This window comes from Phragmites australis, chromosome 11 (assembly GCF_958298935.1).
Source record: "Phragmites australis chromosome 11, lpPhrAust1.1, whole genome shotgun sequence".
In the NCBI taxonomy this organism is placed as follows: domain Eukaryota; kingdom Viridiplantae; phylum Streptophyta; class Magnoliopsida; order Poales; family Poaceae; genus Phragmites; species Phragmites australis.
Genome location: NC_084931.1, coordinates 736912 through 754253, shown reverse-complemented (window position 1 = coordinate 754253; position 17342 = coordinate 736912). Strand labels below are relative to the sequence as shown.

Genomic DNA, 17342 nt, shown 5'->3' with positions numbered 1-17342 from the left:
AAATGGAAATTGAGCTCATGATGGTCTGCGCCTCACAGCACAAATCAATCCGAGATATAGTAATATCACGGATAAGCTAGCAGCGCAAGCAGGAACCATTGTTCAAGTCACAGGAGCAAGACTGCAAAATCAGATTGAGAAACAAGAAAGAAAGCGAGGCACCTGCCCCCCTTCTCATTAAATCATCATCAGCCCACGGAAACCCCAGCACCAACAACTACAGCTAGAATTAGACTAGACTCTACCCAAATCCAACCACATCATACATGACTCCACTAGATACACAAAAGACAACACCACCACCACATGACTAATCATATTAGCGATTGCTACTTCTTGAGGGACTTGGTGGCGATCTTCTTGGGCCACTTGGGAGCCTTGTCCACCTTCTCGGCGGCCTTCTTGGGGAGCAACACTGGGTTGATGTTTGGCAGCACCCCGTCGTGCGCGATGGTGACCCCCGCCAGCAGCCGCCCGAGTTCCTTATCGTTATGGATGGCCAGCAGCATGTGGCGCGGGATGATGCGGTTCTTCTTGTTGTCGCGCGCGGCGTTGCCCGCCAGCTCTAGGACCTCGACGGCAAGGTACTCGAGGACGGCGATGAGGTAGACGGGGGCGCCGGTGTCCACGCGCTGCGCGTATCGGCCCTTCTTGAGGTAGCGCTCGATGTGGCTGACGGGGAATTGGAGCCTAGCCTTCACAGACCGTGACACCGGCTTCTTCTTCGGGCCGCCCAGCTTCCTCCCCACCGTCGCCTTCTTCAGCTTGCCTCCGGCGCTGTCCATCTCGAGGGGATTTGGAGGTGCAAGGATTTGATTGGTTTTTGCTTTAGGCGATTTGATTCGGATGGGCTTCATTTCGAGCCCCATGTTGCTTTTATAGGGTTTCGGGGGAGCAATTAGTTGGCCGTTGGATTTGATGGTAAGCTAACGGTGGGGATTGGATTTTAGGGGTGCGATCCGTGGGAGGACGCAGCGGGCCAATCAGAAGCGGATGGACAGCTGGAGGATCACATCAGGTGCGGCTCCACTTCTGTGCGCCAATGTTTGCGTGAGTTAGCTCTGGTTAAGGTACTTAACTTGCCAGACAAGTGTAGCATAACAAACTTAGCTACATTACGAACCAAACGTGCGATAACTCTTACTTCTCATAGGCCAAACTCGGCATAGGCAGTGGCGGAGCATGACCCGAAATCAAGATTGGGCCAAATCTGTACTACTTAAAAAACGTCTACGGATTCCTATTCTGCTCGCTCGGGGTTCTGCTCCCGGAAATCCCGCTCGCCCCTGTGTTCCTCTCCGCTCCCCGCGTGGGCCCGTTTCACGCGCTCCCATGAGCTGCCGCGTGCTGCTGCTCGTTGTGGCGCGCGCTCCCGCACTCCCGTGTGGGCCCGCTTTCCGTGTGCTGCCGCTCGCTAGCAGTGTGCGCTTCCGTGTTACTATTTGCGAAGCATGTGCATCAAACTAGTTGATTAATAACATGAAACAAAATGCAAGTGCAAACCCATAACAAGTCTTGTATATTTGGTAACCATAGAATCATTATATATTGGACACATACATATTTAATTTGTTCACAAGATACCATGTTGAAGCAACTATTCAGATCCAGTACTCCATAGCAGAAGAAGCTATTCCAAAATACAAGTAAACCGTGCAGAGTTAGAGAACTAACTAAAGAGTAGCTCTTCTATTCTTTCGATCCTTGAAGTCGGCAATTATATCTTTATCATTTTATTGTGCTGCAATTTCTCGTTCTATTTGTAGTAGCAAGTTGTTGGCAAGGAAATCATCTTCCACCTTGTTACTCAGCGTTGTCTCGATGATCTTCAAGCTAGAAAATGCACGCTCAGCACTCATGCACCTAACCTACTGATAAATGGCACATAAATGGGTAAATTTCACAAATCTGAATTTCTGAACATTGCATCATAACAATGAACTAGCGTGCGTTGGCTCTGAAATCCTTAATCTTGGATAACAGATGCAGATGTATGTGGGAAAACTATGAGGTTGAAGTCAACATCCCAATTGCTCCTAGGGTTCCTCGGTCAAAGCTCCTACCAACATTCGAATGGGATTAATCAAAATTATCAAAAGGGAAAAAGTTAGGACCTGACATGCTACCCAGTAGGGCTTGAATAAGGAGGAATGCAAGCGGCAACTGCAACATGGAGCGCAGGAGTGGGGCTCTAAAACCAGTCTTGCCGAGTTTGTTGGCTACACCCTTGCTTCCGCTGCGCCACTCTGATCACCTGAACTCGACGCGCAGCTCTCCTGGAACGCGAGCACAGCCTGGTGATTCACTCACCTCCCTGCACACTCGGTTGATCCACACAACACTCACGCAAGGCCTTTTGGTGCTGCTTCTCACGCTACCTGCAACAGGTTTTTCTGTTGTTTAAATAAGCAAACGGTGCTACGATTACATGGGCCAACTACCCAACACTTCAGCCATGATTTCAAACGTGCTATCCCACGTCCGGAGATCGTGTACACACCCGACGCACATAGCCCGCACAGACCGCGGCGTATGCTCAACGTACATAACAAACTCTGAAACGTAAAACTTGACCGCTAAGCCTATCCTAACAGACTTGACCGAGCACATCAAACTAGCTAGCTCAACACGATGCAGACTCAACACGACGCACTTTGCCGTTTCACACAGCACGGCTTCTCACCGAGAGTCCGTTCCGGTTCAAGACAGCAGCTTGAACATCTCGCACGCCAAACTCTTCTTGATCTACCGGGTCTTGTACTGCTGCAATGCTAAGAACTAGACTCCTATGCAAACTAACGTAATAAACATGCAAAATATCAAGATTAGCTCTAACAGAGTTGCCGTCTTGGACTCTTGGTCTTGGATCCAAACGCCGAAACGCGAGCGGCAGCTAGCAGCTTGGAGCGCAGGAGAGGGGCTTGGAGACTGGAGAGGCAGAGCAAATGGAGCCTGGAGGTCTTGGAGGTTGGAGCCATGGAGCTCCTAGTCAAGGGCTCGAGGCGGCAGTTCCCCGTGACCGCAAGGCCGTGAGCACGCCGGGCAGTGGGCGGTGCAGCGACGGTGAGCTACTGAGGTGGATGTGGGCACGTGGTTCTCGTCTTCTCGAGCCCTACTTTGTAGCAGCATGGGCTAAGTAACGGGCTTTTGCGTTAGAGGGAGCGACTCGTGCTCTTCGGTCCAGTGAATACCATGACCGCAATGCACAGTATTATTGAATCCTTCGAGATATGGGGATGAGGAGAGTGGAAATACACGATTTCAGACGATTGAACATGGTTTACACTCTTCTCAGCAAGCGGAAGCTTCTTTGGTTTGTAAAAAACAAGGTCGAAGATTGGACTGACCCTCGTTTCCCAACTGTTCAAGGCATAGTACGTCGATTGAGGCACCACTGATACATTTTCTACTCCAACAGGTACGTCAATGTGCTGATGTGCCCTCTCTCTATGTTCTTATTTTCTGAATGTTCAAATCTGATTCCATGTCCATTCTCTTTGTTGAAGGTTGCTTCAAAATACCTGAATCTTATGGAGTGGGATAAACTCTGGACGATCAACAAGAAAATAATAATTGGCCCAGTGTGTGCAAGGCATACTGTTTTGCTAAAAGACCAGCGCGTGATCTTCACTCTTACTAATGGTCCAGAGAAATCATTTGTTCAAATTCGAAGACAACAAACTCGAAGATCACATGGCTACCAGATGTAGAGGAACTAGTCCCCCTCTCGTTGGTGGAATTTGATTACCTCATCAGCAAGAAAAAGGTGAGTTAGCAATTGCTCCAAGTTGAAGTCAACATGGAAATATATAATTTATTAGAATCTTTTTTGCTCCAAGTTGGTCCCCTCCAGCAGCATGAGTTCGTGTTACCATGTTTCCTGCAGGGATTCTGGAAAAAGAAGGGAAACAAGGTTTCTCTGAAGAGATTTGGAGTTTTGGACCCTACCTGTAGTTGCTTCAGTTCTTGACTAGTATAGTGAAATAGACAACATGTAGTTATATAATGGGCCGATGACGTGCTTCGTGGAGCACCCAGCCCAGAAACTGAGTCCAATGAAAGAAAAGATCTACTGCAAGCCAAGACAAAAAAAGGCCCAATGAGTAAAAAGACAGTGGTGAAGCGTCACTTCCGGAAGCTGCACCGAAATTCCGGGATTTTTTTTAATTTTATTATTTTCTAAAAAATTACAAATATATGTATCGTTCTGAAAAAATTAGATCCAAACTCTCGCCGCCCTTTGCGTTCCAATTCTTTTAAAATATAAAACACTATCAAAATAAAAATAATAAAAAAACTGTAGTGTATAGAATATTGTCATCTAGAAATAAAAATTTTCAGATAAAAATATGACTGGTACAGTAAGAAAAAGCTAATTTTAAAATCTAAAACTTATCTTTTTTTCAAAACTGATGTATATATTTGCAACTTTTTATTTAAAAAATAAAAATAAAAATTCGAAAATCCGTGAACAATTACACGTGTCACCTTATCCACACACACCCCCAACTATATATAGACACACTCGAGGCGAGTCGGACAGAGAGGGATCGAGCAGGAGTGGGAGGAAAGCAAGTCAAAGAAAAAAAAAGAAAATCCGCGAAGAAAAGCGATTCGGTCTCCTCATCACCATTCACCGCTGCGGCCGGCCGCCTCCTCAGATCTGCGGAGATCCAGCCTCGCCGGCGGCGGCGGCGGCGGCCAGAGTCCAGGATGCCTTCCACGGTGCAGCCGCGCCGCCTCCCCCGCGACGACACCCTGCTCCTCCCCTCCGCCTGCTCCCACCGCCTCAAGCCCTGGTCTTGGCGTCCCCAATCCCTCCTCGCCTCCTCCTAACGCCCACCGTCGATCCATCTGTCCACCCTTCCTCCTAGCTCTACCCTCTGCTGCTGCTTCTCTCCTCTCACGCCCGCTGGAATTCTTCCTCGCCACAGTCGTTTTGTTTCCTCCCGTCGGTTGACTTACGTAGTGAGTTCCGTGTTGTCTGTTGCACCGGATCGGATTGCTCGCTCGCTTTCTGGATTGGATCTGTGGTGCTGGGAGTCAGGTAATACCCATTAGGCCATAAAGATCATCACTTCACAAATTTGAGATCTAGTCTTATAGTATATGAAGTTTAATTTGTTTCACGTCCACACGTAAGGATCAGCTTATGCTAGCTATGGAGTTTATGTAAAACATACAGCGATGCAGCTTAGTATTATACTGTATCTATATTTGATACGTGGGTAATCTGAGGATGAATAACAGGGCTTCACTTTAATTTCCTTTTGTAGCATCAGTTTGGTTTAGCGGTTTCAGGTTTGCAGTGTTAGTGTATCACTGCTACCAGCAAGCTATTGACTTGATGGGTGGTCATTCCTGCGGTCTAGAGGGAGCACCGGGTGTGACACCTGGCGGTGTCTCTCTTGCCGGCGCTGTCTGCACCGATATTCCGCCAGAGAAGCGTTGTGCCTTGGTTGATGAAACCTGTCAACAGGCGGAGAGTGGCAATGGTTCGTTGGAGGCTGAAATGTGCTTGGGTTTCTCCAAGTCTATCAGTTTGGGAGTGAAGAAAGGCCTTCAGAAGTGCTCGACTTTTCCTACCTCTTCTAGTGAGCCTCAACAGGATGTTGGTTCATGCCGCCATGTTGATGACAGACAGGATGCTCCAGTTTATGAGCGTTCAGTGTCCTTACCTGTGAGTACCTCATGTTAAATTATGCTGTCATTTATCCAAAACGATTAGTATTGTATTTAGGTGTTCTTGCTAATCCTATCTGCTATATGTCATCATGACAAAGGTTTTAAAGCTAGCAACAAACTTGATCTCAACCGGAGGTTCTTGGTGGGAAATTTGACCTGTATATGCTTTAAAGCTTGAAGTCATGATTCACTCATGCACATACAAAATTCATAGCATATTTTCAAGTGCAACTTTGAGCTGGTTCATAAAGACACTGATTTTTTTGTGTTTGGAGGCCAAAGCTCAAGAGATACGGGGCCAGCTGGCCATATTAGCAAGTAGCAGCCATGCTGTGCCAGAGTGGCCCACCTTTGAATTTGTTTATTGCTTGCTTGGAAGAATAATTGTAAAACTGGTCATAATTGTTTGAAGTTGTTCATATCCTGGCATTTTCTTGTGCAAATGTAAAGCTTGTTGCTTATAGCCTTGGCTATTATTAGCAAGCCTGTATGAGATATGAAGGCTCAGGGTGTTTTTCCTTTTTATCGCTTTTATATTGGTAACTGGGGACAATATAACAAGCCTGGCGTTATAAATACAATGTCAACTGAATCAAATACTATGCTTGTTTCTGTAATTGTACTACCATAGTACCGAGCTTCTAATTTATCTGCTAGCCATGCATGCAGAACAATAGTTGGCATTTGGCAGCTGAAACAACTAATAGCGCTTTTACATTCATGTGAACCAACTGGTTTATTGTCCTCGGCGTGTTGGCTAATCACTATTTCCTCTTTGGAGCCTTGTGTGACAACTGATAAGCCTATAATGCTTTTGTGGTCTTGATGTTGCCTAATGACAAATTATTTACCACCCTCTTTATTTTGTTGTGTCCGCAGCCAACTTTGAAGCTCGTATCTGCTATGAAAGGAAGCCGCCAAAAGAATGGAATGGAATCACCAACTGAAAATCGCCACGTGAAATGGGCCCCTGACGTGTATGATCCCCCTGTGACGTCGGTATGCCATTCAGTGAATAGCAGTTATCAGCATCGGTCCAAGCCCCGCAAGAAGGAGAAGAACAAACAGAAGAAAAAGCAGAAGAGGAAGCCCAAGAAAAATCAACAGAATTCTATCCAAAATCCATCTGTACTACAGGCTCCTGATCTTGGGTATGATTGCCAGCATTTTACCATTGTTCTAGTCTCTGTGACTCAGGGACATGTGCATATGAAATTTTGCTGATTTATGCACCTTGAACTTGTTAGGTTGAAAGATGTTTGCACCTCTGGTGGTCGGTCTGCACTAGACGACCTCGGTAGACTTGAGGCTGAGATGGTGGATTACAGCATTGGCAATCAAGAAGCCAAATGTGGAAGCAGCTTCCTGCGTGAAACTATCGCTAAAATGCATTTCTCGATTGCTGAAGCTTCCTGAGAGGCGCTTGGGTTCTGCAGATGCTCCTCCATTGTGTAAATATGATGAATGTATATAAATAAATCTAGGTTGCTGCTGTTGTCGTGTGTTTCCTGTTTGCATGAGGCGTTTTCTAGCTTCTGGCCTGTTGTTGTTTGGAGCAATAAGCATAACCTTTTGAACATATTGTGTTTTGTATGTTTTGATGGACAGATTTATCTTTAATCCATGACTGCAGTTGTTGCCTTACCTATGGTTTGTTGATTACTTGATTGTAGCCTCGGTAGGTGATTATGGATTCTAGTAGCTAATCAGATTGAACGTTTGGCCGAAGAACATGTTTGAATCAGTAGCAGTTAGGACAGTACTGGGTGTATTCTCCCAGCCTCATATTTATCAGTTTTCCATCAGGCAGTGAGTTGTGCACGCTTCTGATAATCTGATAGATGCCCGGAACGCCAGGTAAATCCTGCCAAACTGATTTACTGAAATTTTATGCCGGCCGTTTAACCAGAGACAAGCCATTTTCCAGCTTCAGTTTCGTATCCTTCATCCAGGTTTTGACAAAGCAGGAAATAAAGGTGTCGTAGCGCATTCTGAACATAATTCTATCATCAAAATGTTTGTTTAGATAGACAGATCTATCTTTAATCCATGACTCCACAGTTGTTGCCTCACCTATGATTTGTTGATTGTAGCATCGTAGGTGTTTATGGATTCTGGTAGTTGGTTTGATTGGACCTTTGGCCGGTTTGCGTGTTGAATCAGTGCTCACAAAAACAATTTGTAAAGTACTGGGCATTTGCCCAACTTCATCTTAGTTATCCATCAGGCTGTGCGTTGTACACGCTTCTGATAATCTGATGGATGTCCAGTGCTCCAGATGAATGCTGCCAAATTGATTAAGGAAATTTTACGTGGGATTTTAGCCAAAGCGAAACCATCTTGCGGAAAGGATTTTTACATCCTTCAACCGGGTTTTGACAAAGCAGAAAATAAAGGTGTTGTAGCGCATTCTGAATATAATTCTATCATCAAAATGTTGCTGATATTAGCAAACATGACACGATACCAAGACTGACGAACAATCACGCAGAAGGGATAGTAGATTTATCACTGCAATGGATGTAGTTTCCTAGTCCCGTAAGTAGCGCATAGCAACCACTCATAACCATTGCCTCAGGGGAGCACCGAGTCCTTGCAGTGAGGCTCATATTTAGATACAAGCATGGCCGTGCTCAGTTTGCACGGCCTTGGATCACGTCGAGGCCAACCTCAGCAGGATCGGTAGCCTGAAGCTCCACCTGAATGCCGTCGAGCTCGCGCTTGAACCTCTCCTTGGAGCTCGCGTAGATCATCTTGCTCCTCACGCGCGACGAATCAGGAGACCTTCACATTGCCATGTATATATGTAGAGTGGATCAGCCACACTCAAAACAGAACAGCAAAAATTCCTAGTGACGAAGTATGTACCATGCGATGAAGAATATCTTGCTCTTCTGGCAGTTCTCCTCGGTCACGAAATCGTAATCGAAGATCGCGTATCTGCATTCATTCGCAGGAAGGCTTGCAGCAAAATCGTCGTAGTTCAGCACGGGCTCGCCAACCTTCTCCACAACAACCATCTTCTTCTTCTCGTCTATCTTGTAAATGATGAAGCGATGGGTTCTCTTGGCCTTCAGCTCCAGGAACCTGAGCTTGCACTCGTCGTCCACAGCCATCCCTGACGCTGCATTCGCCTACAAGTACAAGAACAGAAAATACAGTCACTGAAGACGATTTGCTTGCAGAAAATTCTGAAATTAGGAAAACAATCACACAGTACTAAATGCATTCTCTTTCATTAGATATGATACAATTGTAAAAGCATTTCCATAAGATATAATGTGAGATAGATTCATCGGGGCCGGGGGATGGTGCAGCAACAGAACAACTGTAGTGAGATGTGCTATTTTAGAGGAAGATTGGCTGCAGTTGGGTTGCCCGTAACTTTCATCTGAGCTACACCCAATCAATGCAGATGACTGGCGGGATAATGGCTGTGGAACAAACTGAATTCGCCGATAGGGCCTGTTCAGTGGATCTGAATCTCAGCTGGCAGAATGTCCACATACCACAACTTAATGATCAGCTCACACAGGTCCACATGAAACAATGGTAATGACTATAATAATTGTCAAAACATGAATTAGAACCATACATCACGGCACAACTAATTGGAAAACAATGTGATGACTTATCTCTCATTCTTCTCCGGTACATGCGCTTCTATATGTTATGTCAAACTTGCTGAGCCTTAGCATTCACTTTAGGGAGATAGCATTTACAGATCAAAAGTCAAGAAGACATCTCGCTTGAAAACTATGCTACATCTGATCACTAGACATAAGGATTGTAACTGAAGCGGTGAACCAAATGAATCCTCCAATGGACTTTCACTATTTTGCCAGCTGATCAGTTGAGGTTTTCTGATGAAGTAATGGAAGCCAGCAGTCACTAATCTACTCACCATCAACGAAAGCGGCCCTCTACTCCCCAACCCACAACTCCCAAACTGAAGGTTAGGAAATTCTTGCTTTACGAATTAACCGGACGAATCTGAGGCTAAGTTGATAGCAAGTAGGCGTCTTACTACTACTTCTCTTGTTCATCTATGTGATCCAAATGGACGCTAAATTGAATCAGACGCATGTAGAAGATGTCTTGCCACTGTAAGGACAAATGGACAATGTGCCGTAACTGAGGCTGTTGAAAGAAGAAGAGCGTCGCAGATTTCATTACATCGTTTCTCACATCTATTCAGAAAAGATCTAGATAGCGTACCTGATGAACAAAGAGAGAGAGAGAGGTACTGTGCACACAACAGGGCACCAAGAAAAGAAACAACCAGAGACAAGCAGCGACAGGAAGTGGGAAGAGGAGGCGATGGCTGTACGTACCATCAGCGCAGAGCGGGGACGATCGCGGTGGGGAAGAAACGGAATCGGCGGCGAGGAAGGATGAGCAGCGCTTGCCTCTCCTCCCCCCTCTTCAGCTGTGTGCGCTTGGTGCGAGTGGGAGAGGTGGTGGTGGTATTTGTGTGCGGGAGTCGCGTGGAATGGACGCTCGATCGCTCGCGGCATCTTTTCGGTCGGAGGGAGGACCGCGGGCCCCACGAGTCAGTGAGTACCTTCCCTTCCCTTCCCTTCCCTTCCCCTGCGGCTGCGCTTGGTCCTCCTGCACCCGTGTGCCGGGCCCTGCTCCGTGGGCCCCACCATATCGCATCACGTCATGTCATGTCATCACGGGCCGGGTTGAAGCGGCCCAAGGGTGGCCCGTTTAGGTGCTGTTATTCGATATTTTTATTTTTTAAATTAAAAATTGCAAATATATACGTTCATATTAAAATTTTAAAAAATTATACTCTTGTCGCCTGAACGAGAGGATTGTCTGAACTAATAACTTCACACGTAAGATCAATTCATATATCAAAAGAGATTTATATATACGAAATTTATAACATGATTATCTAATTCTAATAGCGAGAAAAAATGATGAGTATTTAGACAAGACGGTAGAGAAGACTATATCGTCTAGAGCTAGCCGTCTGTAGTAACATTATGAGGAAGATTAAGATGATGACCCATTTATAAGGAGATGAAAATAATTCTCATGTAATACCTTAGTATAAAAATAGTACGATAAATGTGACCTCCGTGGTAGATAACGATGGAGATAATGTGTGAGCAACGCCCGCACCATCTTCAATAACTTGACGATGTAGGCGAAGTGCAAAAGGGGCATACCCTATGGAGAAACGCAACGGTGAATATATGAAAGATAAATATTGGATGACTAGGTATAAAAGATAAGTAACGTGAGATTGAATATATTTTTAGAATTTATGTAGGTAAATATTGGATGTCTAGGTATGAAAGATAAATAATAGAATATTAAATGTATTTTTGAAAGGAGAATTGAGGTCCAACTTTACACGGTTATTATTTTTCAACTCGGATAGACGGTGGAGATCGATCAGATCTGTCATAACTCGTGTATTTTATAACAGTATAGATAATTACATCGCAAGCAATTCTCAACTTATTAGCATAATAAACCTTAAAAAGCAATTAGCAATATTTTTAGTCATCATCATCCTGCTGGATCAAGCGACCCTTGATCACTCAATTCGGAGCAAGTCTTTACGGCTCGGCCATGTCCTTGGCGAACTCGCCATCGTGAGCATGGCCATCGATGACGACAGAGACTGGCACCTCATCGGCGTTGCTCATGTCGTGCTGCTGCACAACGAGTACCGACGACGTCACTCCGTGGCCGGATGACGCCAGTGCGTCGCCGATGGGCCCGAGCTCCGGGTGCTCCGCCGGGCGGACGGCGAGCTGCGCAACCATCTGGGACGGCAGCCGGCCCTTGCCAACGACCACCAGCCCGTACTCTCTGCTCTTCCCGATCGCCACCACCTCCTCGATCACGTTGCCCACCACCACCCGCTCCTCGAACCGCACCAGGGAGCCCATCTTCTGCCGGAATTCCGCCACCGCCGCATCGTCCAGATCCTGCACCATCAAGCATGGAAGCAAACAATGTCAATCGCGTCCTGACGTTTCATGCCATGACATTGGACGTCGCTGTTCGCCACCGTTAAGTTACCTTCTCCCTGCGGCTGTCGACGACGGCCGTCGTGAATGTGTAGTTCCGGTCCGCGTTTTTGGTGTTTGACGGGCGCAGCGTGACCTCGGCGTGCTCCTCGCTGCCGGCCTTGCCGTCCACGAATCGCACGACGGTGACCTGCACGCCGGGGTGCTCGGCCATCCTCCCGGCGAGCTCAAGGGCCTCCCTGTCGTCCGGCCCGCCGAAGAACACGACGCAGACGCCGTGCGCGACCTGCTCCGAGCTGACCTGCTCGCCGCCGCCGAAGCCCCGGTCGACGAGGACGGCGACCGAGCAGGGCGCCTCTCGGAGGATTCTCCGGTTGACGGCGCACCACTCGGGCCCGAGGTTCTCGACATCTTCGCCGTGTCCCGTCTGGTGCTTGTGGAACGGCAGGACGACGAGCGACACGCGCTTGTCCTCGGCGACGGCGGCGACGTCGTCGTGCATGGTGTGCAGCGCGGATACGGCAGTCATGGCGCGTACGTGGACGTGCCCGAGCTGCGCGTAGGTGTCGAACGCGACGTCGATCTGGTCGTGCGGCGGCCCTCCTGCGCGGCGCGGGCGCAGGAATGGCACGCCGTTCCGCCGCGCGGCCCGGGCCATAAGGATAGAGGAGGTGCGCTCGGTGAGCTCGACCATGCGGAGGATGTAGAGCTTGACGACGCGGCGCGGCTGCGTGTGTCCCCGGATGGTCTCGATGAGGTTGATGAGCGCGGGGACATCGTGGCCGCCGTGGATGCAGGCCAGCACGCGCAGCTCCTTGGCGTTGGCGGTGGCAGCGCTCGCACCGGCGGAGGCCGACGGGGAAGAGGGCGCGGAGGGGACGGGGCCCTGGAGCTTGCGGTGGTGGAGGCGGCGGCCGGCGGTGCGCGCGGGCTTGTAGATGGCCATGACGGTGGGGGTGGTGATGAAGGTGGTGACCAGCGCCATGAGCACCAGGATGGCGAACGTCTCCTCGTTCAGCACCTGCATCCGAGTGAAATTTCTGGCACCGTTAGGAACTCCGAATTGGCTGAGCTGATTTGTTGCCTGCAAAGTTCAACAAAATGCTATCTTTTTCCTAATTCGAAACACGTTCTCGCATTTTCATTTTTTTATAAAGAAACCCCTCGTGTGACAAAATCTAGTGATTTTGTCATTTTGGATGGAGCCAATAGCCTTCGACACGCAGGCCAACGTTAGGGATGCCACGTGGAAGAAAGGATTTGTGCATGGCTGACAGATTGACGTGTGAATGCCAATCCATTGCACCGGACCCGCTTTGTCCGACCCGGATCCTCTGTCTTAATTGCGATTAATTCAGAAAATTACTGTATAAACAGTGTAATAAGTCAACAGCTACAGTAGACTGTATTAATTAATCAAAACTCACTCTGATTGTAAATATAAGTCGTTTTAGCGTTCTCAACTATTCTCTAAATATAAATCATTCTCGAACTTTTATACATTTTTTTTTCTCTTTTTACCCTTGTTTAATAAATACTACCACTCTCATAAGTTAATGAGTTATATTTTCCAATGCAGAATAAATAAAGAGCAAGAAGGTCATTTGATCTATTTTCTTAATCATTGTACACAAGTCTAAAACGACCTCCATTTGCAATCGGAGGGAGTATTACTGTAGTAAATAATGTAGAAATAGTGATGTGGCATGCTGTAGCAACGTGATTTGATGTTCATATGTTACTGTAGTGACAGATATGAGCTCTCCGTTTTTGATCCGACGGTGCACGTTCACCTTAATGCAGAGCACTGTAGTCTCTTTGCATTGGCTTCTCCAATGTAGAGGATCTCAGTCCCGTTTTGTCAGCCGCTGCACACAGCCCACACAACTTTTTTTTTGCCGAGGAGCTATTACTGACATAAGATCACTTCCAGCAAGTACTTAAAAATTCATCCACTATAATACTATTACAATATCTCCTAATACTATTACAATATTTTTTTATTTTTTTTATCTCCAACAGCTACCTTATTTCATACCTTCCATTACTCCCCTCCTTCACTCAGACCCATAGACATACACTCGGCACAGTAATACAGAGCCTCCAATCGATCGGCAAATTTCTGGCTCCCGATGCTACAGTATTCGGTCCCGCTTCCCTATAGCGCCCGGAATCGAAGCTGCTGGAGCTCAATATCGATCGACTGGATCGGCAAAAGGACGCTCTGTCACGCTGCACAGGAATACGGATCGGAAATACCAATCCGGCTGGAGATAGCCTAAGTAGCGTCCATTACACAAGCTAGGAAAGGGCACAGATGAGATATGTTTAATTTAATTTTTAAGGTATTTGGTTGGATGGATGCAGTGGTTAGTAACAGTGAATATTCTTTAAGAGGATGGAGGAGATTTGGGGAAAAAGGGCTGGATCAGCCATTCAGGTTCTGTTAGTCCATACTCGTTGATGCTTGTGTGGTGTGTGTTTATTATTTTATTTAACTTTCAATTTTATCTGAGTATAAAGTAGTTCAAGAATTTTAAATATTTTTAATGAGTAAACTATAATTTACAAGCAAACCGTTTAATTGGTTTGATTAAAAAGTCTGAGCTAATATTTAATTAAAAATCTCCAGCAAAGTCTACTTTTATATTTCTAGCAATTTTTAACGCCTCAAATACATTTTTAAAAATCTGAAAAAATTCACTAATATTTTTCTTATATGATGTACTAATTTATAAAAATATTTTCAATATTAGGTTATTTAGTAAAAAAAAAGATCCTTGGTAATGCTTCATTTAGGAGAAATTGCCCTCATACCATTATGAAGATTTACGTCTTGCTAAAATACTACTAGTGTGTCTATGACATGCAGGATCAAGTTCTATATTTCATTGACATAGCTCAGTGACATTTTAGCAAAGTAGGAGAGAGAGAGAGAGTGGTATAGTGGTAATTTTCCTCTTTATTTATATGTATTTTTATTATTTCATGTGATATTATATTTTTAATTCAATTTGAATTCAAATATGTATAGATTCATCTAAATGTTACATAATTATAAGGTAAATTCACTAAAAAAATCAACATAATCAACTCAGCTTATCCAATTCATCTAAATAAATAGAAAACTATCTCATACTATCCATTTTAGTATTAAAAAAAAACTTGCAGATCATATCTATTTAAACTAAAAAAAAAAATTAAATCATCTCATTAAAAATAGCAATAACCATATCGTATCTAACCTCATCATCTACCCAAACACATCTTTAATGCGTGAAAAATACTATTACCACTTAACACGTTAACCTTACCCAGATCTAATCCCAGGACGATCCGATTATTCCGATCGCACACGGGAGCGCTTCGTCGAATGCAAGCAAGCATGGGAAGCACTGGACTGCATGTACAAGGAAAGGTCATGATGACATGTTGATAAGATTCACGCCTCCTGCTCTTACTCATTCTACAAGGTGCGTCCCACTTTGCCACGCACCGCGCAGGCCGGACAATTTTGGTGTTTCCAATGCAAAGAGAAGAAGAAGAAGAAGATTCATTGAGGTCAGTGACCTGTTTTGGTGTTTGCATCTGTGACGTCCCCGATCGATAGCCTAAAGAAACCTAATCACGAGCAGCAGTGCAGCTACCACGCTCTGCAACCGATACTAGTAGTTTCTAACCACCTGTTAGATCACAGTTCACATGGCCGGACCTGGCTAGGGCCATGCATGCATGCATGCATGGTCCAGCATGCATGGTCCAGCACCATCGGGAACAAGGTGACCTCTGCTTTTGTCTTGTCCTCACAGGTGCTCCTCTTTTGGATCCGTGACGTCCATGCTCGATCTCACTCTCAGGGCATCACCACAAACGCAGCAAAAAACTTGTAGCACATGTACAGACACGCACTGTGCACGTACAAGCAACGTCGTCATACATACATACGTGTACACGTACAAAATAAGCAGCAGATCAGGGAAACAGAGAACATGTACCGATGTATGTATGTACGTACGTACGTACCTTGCGCTCCCTGCCGATGTTGAGGACGATGAGCTCCACGAGCCCCTTGGTGTTCATCACCACGCCCAGCACCACCGCCTCCCGCGCCGACATCCCGCAAGCCATCGCCACCGCGAACGTGCCCACGATCTTGCCCGCGCAGGCGGTGCCGATCACCAGCGCCAGCATCGCCCACGCCTCCCCGCCCCGGATGGTGGCCACGTCCGTCTTGAGCCCGCTCGACGCGAAGTAGAGCGGCAGCAGCAGCTCCGACACCAGGTCCTCCACGCGCTCCGTCACGCGCCCCGCGAACTCCCCCTCCTTGGGCACCGTCAGACCGAACACGAACGCGCCGAAGATGGCGTGGATCCCGATCGTGTCCGTCGCCAAGCCCGACGCCAGCACGCCCGCCAGGGTCGCCGCCACCCACACGTCGCCTCCCTGCCCCGCGGCGTCGGCCCGCCGCGCCACCCACGACATCGCCGGCTTGACGACCACCATCCATGCTGCCACGAACGCCGCGCCGCACAGCAGCACCCAGAGAGAGACGACAGGGCTCCGGTGGCCACCGCCGGAGATGGCCACCGCGAGAGCGAGGAGGACCCACGCGGCGACGTCGTTGAACGCAGCGGCCGCCAGCGCCGTCTCCCCGATGGGCGTGGTGAGGAGTTTGAGCTCCGCGAGGATGCGCGCCAGGACGGGGAAAGCGGTGATGGAGAGCGCGACGCCCATGAAGACGAGGAACGGCGCGTACCCGGCCTGGTCAGCGCCCGGGATGGCGCGGCGGAGCACGAAGGCCACGCCCACGCCGCACGCGAAAGGGAGGGAGATCCCCGCGGCGGCGATGGCGAAGGCGCGCCTCCCGCTGCGGCGTACGGAGCGGAGGTCGAGCTCGAGCCCCACGAGGAAGAGGAAAAAGAGCAGGCCCAGGCTGGCGACGGACTCCAGCACGGGCGTGCTCCAGGGCGGGAAGAGCGCGCGGAGGTAGGCCTTGTTGCGGCCCAGCGCGGAGGGCCCGAGAAGGATGCCGGCCACGATCTCGGCGATGACCTTGGGCTGGCGGAGCGGGCGGAGGAGGAAGGCGAGGAGGCGGCTGAGGACGAGGATGAGGAGCGCCTGGAGGATGAGCAGCGGGAAGGCGAAGTGGAGCGGGTCATCGCCCTGCCACACGCCGTTGGAGGACGTCTTCACCGCCGCCATCTCCGCCGCGGACACCGACGGCGATGACATGGCTCGGCGTCGCGGAGCGCGCACACAGGCAGAGAAGACGCGCGCGGTGGTTCAAACACAAGAGCTGAGGTGGGGTCGACGGTTAGCTCCTTGGATTTCTGAACTCGTACTGCAGGTAGGAGTCGCTGCCGGCCTGCGACTGCGGGGGTCCCGTGATTCGGCGGGAGCTTGAGAGAGACGTACGGGACAACTTTGCACGTCAAGTAGTGAGATGACGATTCACTGACGTGTGCGCTCTCTAAGCAATCTCGTTCACAACGGCAGGGATTACCGCTGACCACACTATTTTTTTTTAAAGAACGCTTCCTAGATTTCGGGTTCCTTGTTTCTAAACACACTATTTTTTTTTTAAACACGTACGTTTTCTAGATTTCAATTTGGAGGTTGGTCAGGACAGATTGATCGACTGAAACAACGATTGTTTTCGGTCAA

The 17342-nt window shown here is 47.8% G+C and overlaps 4 protein-coding genes across 5 annotated transcripts; 1 reads left to right on the top strand and 3 right to left on the bottom strand.

Annotated features, from left to right (window-relative positions):
- Window positions 1–296: 296 nt before the first annotated feature.
- On the bottom strand, window positions 297–832 carry LOC133884607 (probable histone H2A.6). The gene has a single exon (XM_062324072.1). It carries the CDS (start codon window positions 783–785, stop codon window positions 330–332), a length of 456 nt encoding a protein of 151 aa, XP_062180056.1. The 5' UTR covers window positions 786–832; the 3' UTR covers window positions 297–329.
- Window positions 833–4543: 3711 nt separating this feature from the next.
- LOC133884231 (uncharacterized) lies at window positions 4544–7329 on the top strand. 2 transcript variants are annotated; one of them, XM_062323580.1, is made up of 4 exons: window positions 4544–5047; window positions 5283–5680; window positions 6565–6836; window positions 6933–7329. In XM_062323580.1, exons 2-4 carry the CDS (start codon window positions 5348–5350, stop codon window positions 7099–7101), a joined length of 774 nt encoding a protein of 257 aa, XP_062179564.1. In that variant the 5' UTR covers window positions 4544–5047; window positions 5283–5347; the 3' UTR covers window positions 7102–7329. The 2 variants fall into 2 exon arrangements, with proteins under 2 accessions (XP_062179564.1, XP_062179563.1); XM_062323579.1 differs by having other exon boundaries at window positions 5277–5680.
- Window positions 7330–8076: 747 nt separating this feature from the next.
- On the bottom strand, window positions 8077–10166 carry LOC133884232 (actin-depolymerizing factor 7-like). The gene is made up of 3 exons (XM_062323581.1): window positions 10020–10166; window positions 8554–8819; window positions 8077–8469 (listed from the first exon to the last, which is right to left on the bottom strand). Exons 1-3 carry the CDS (start codon window positions 10020–10022, stop codon window positions 8319–8321), a joined length of 420 nt encoding a protein of 139 aa, XP_062179565.1. The 5' UTR covers window positions 10023–10166; the 3' UTR covers window positions 8077–8318.
- Window positions 10167–11101: 935 nt separating this feature from the next.
- On the bottom strand, window positions 11102–17087 carry LOC133885850 (cation/H(+) antiporter 20-like). The gene is made up of 3 exons (XM_062325614.1): window positions 15702–17087; window positions 11731–12699; window positions 11102–11636 (listed from the first exon to the last, which is right to left on the bottom strand). The coding sequence occupies exons 1-3, from the start codon at window positions 16908–16910 to the stop codon at window positions 11262–11264; spliced, it is 2553 nt and encodes an 850-aa protein (XP_062181598.1). The 5' UTR covers window positions 16911–17087; the 3' UTR covers window positions 11102–11261.
- Window positions 17088–17342: the final 255 nt, after the last annotated feature.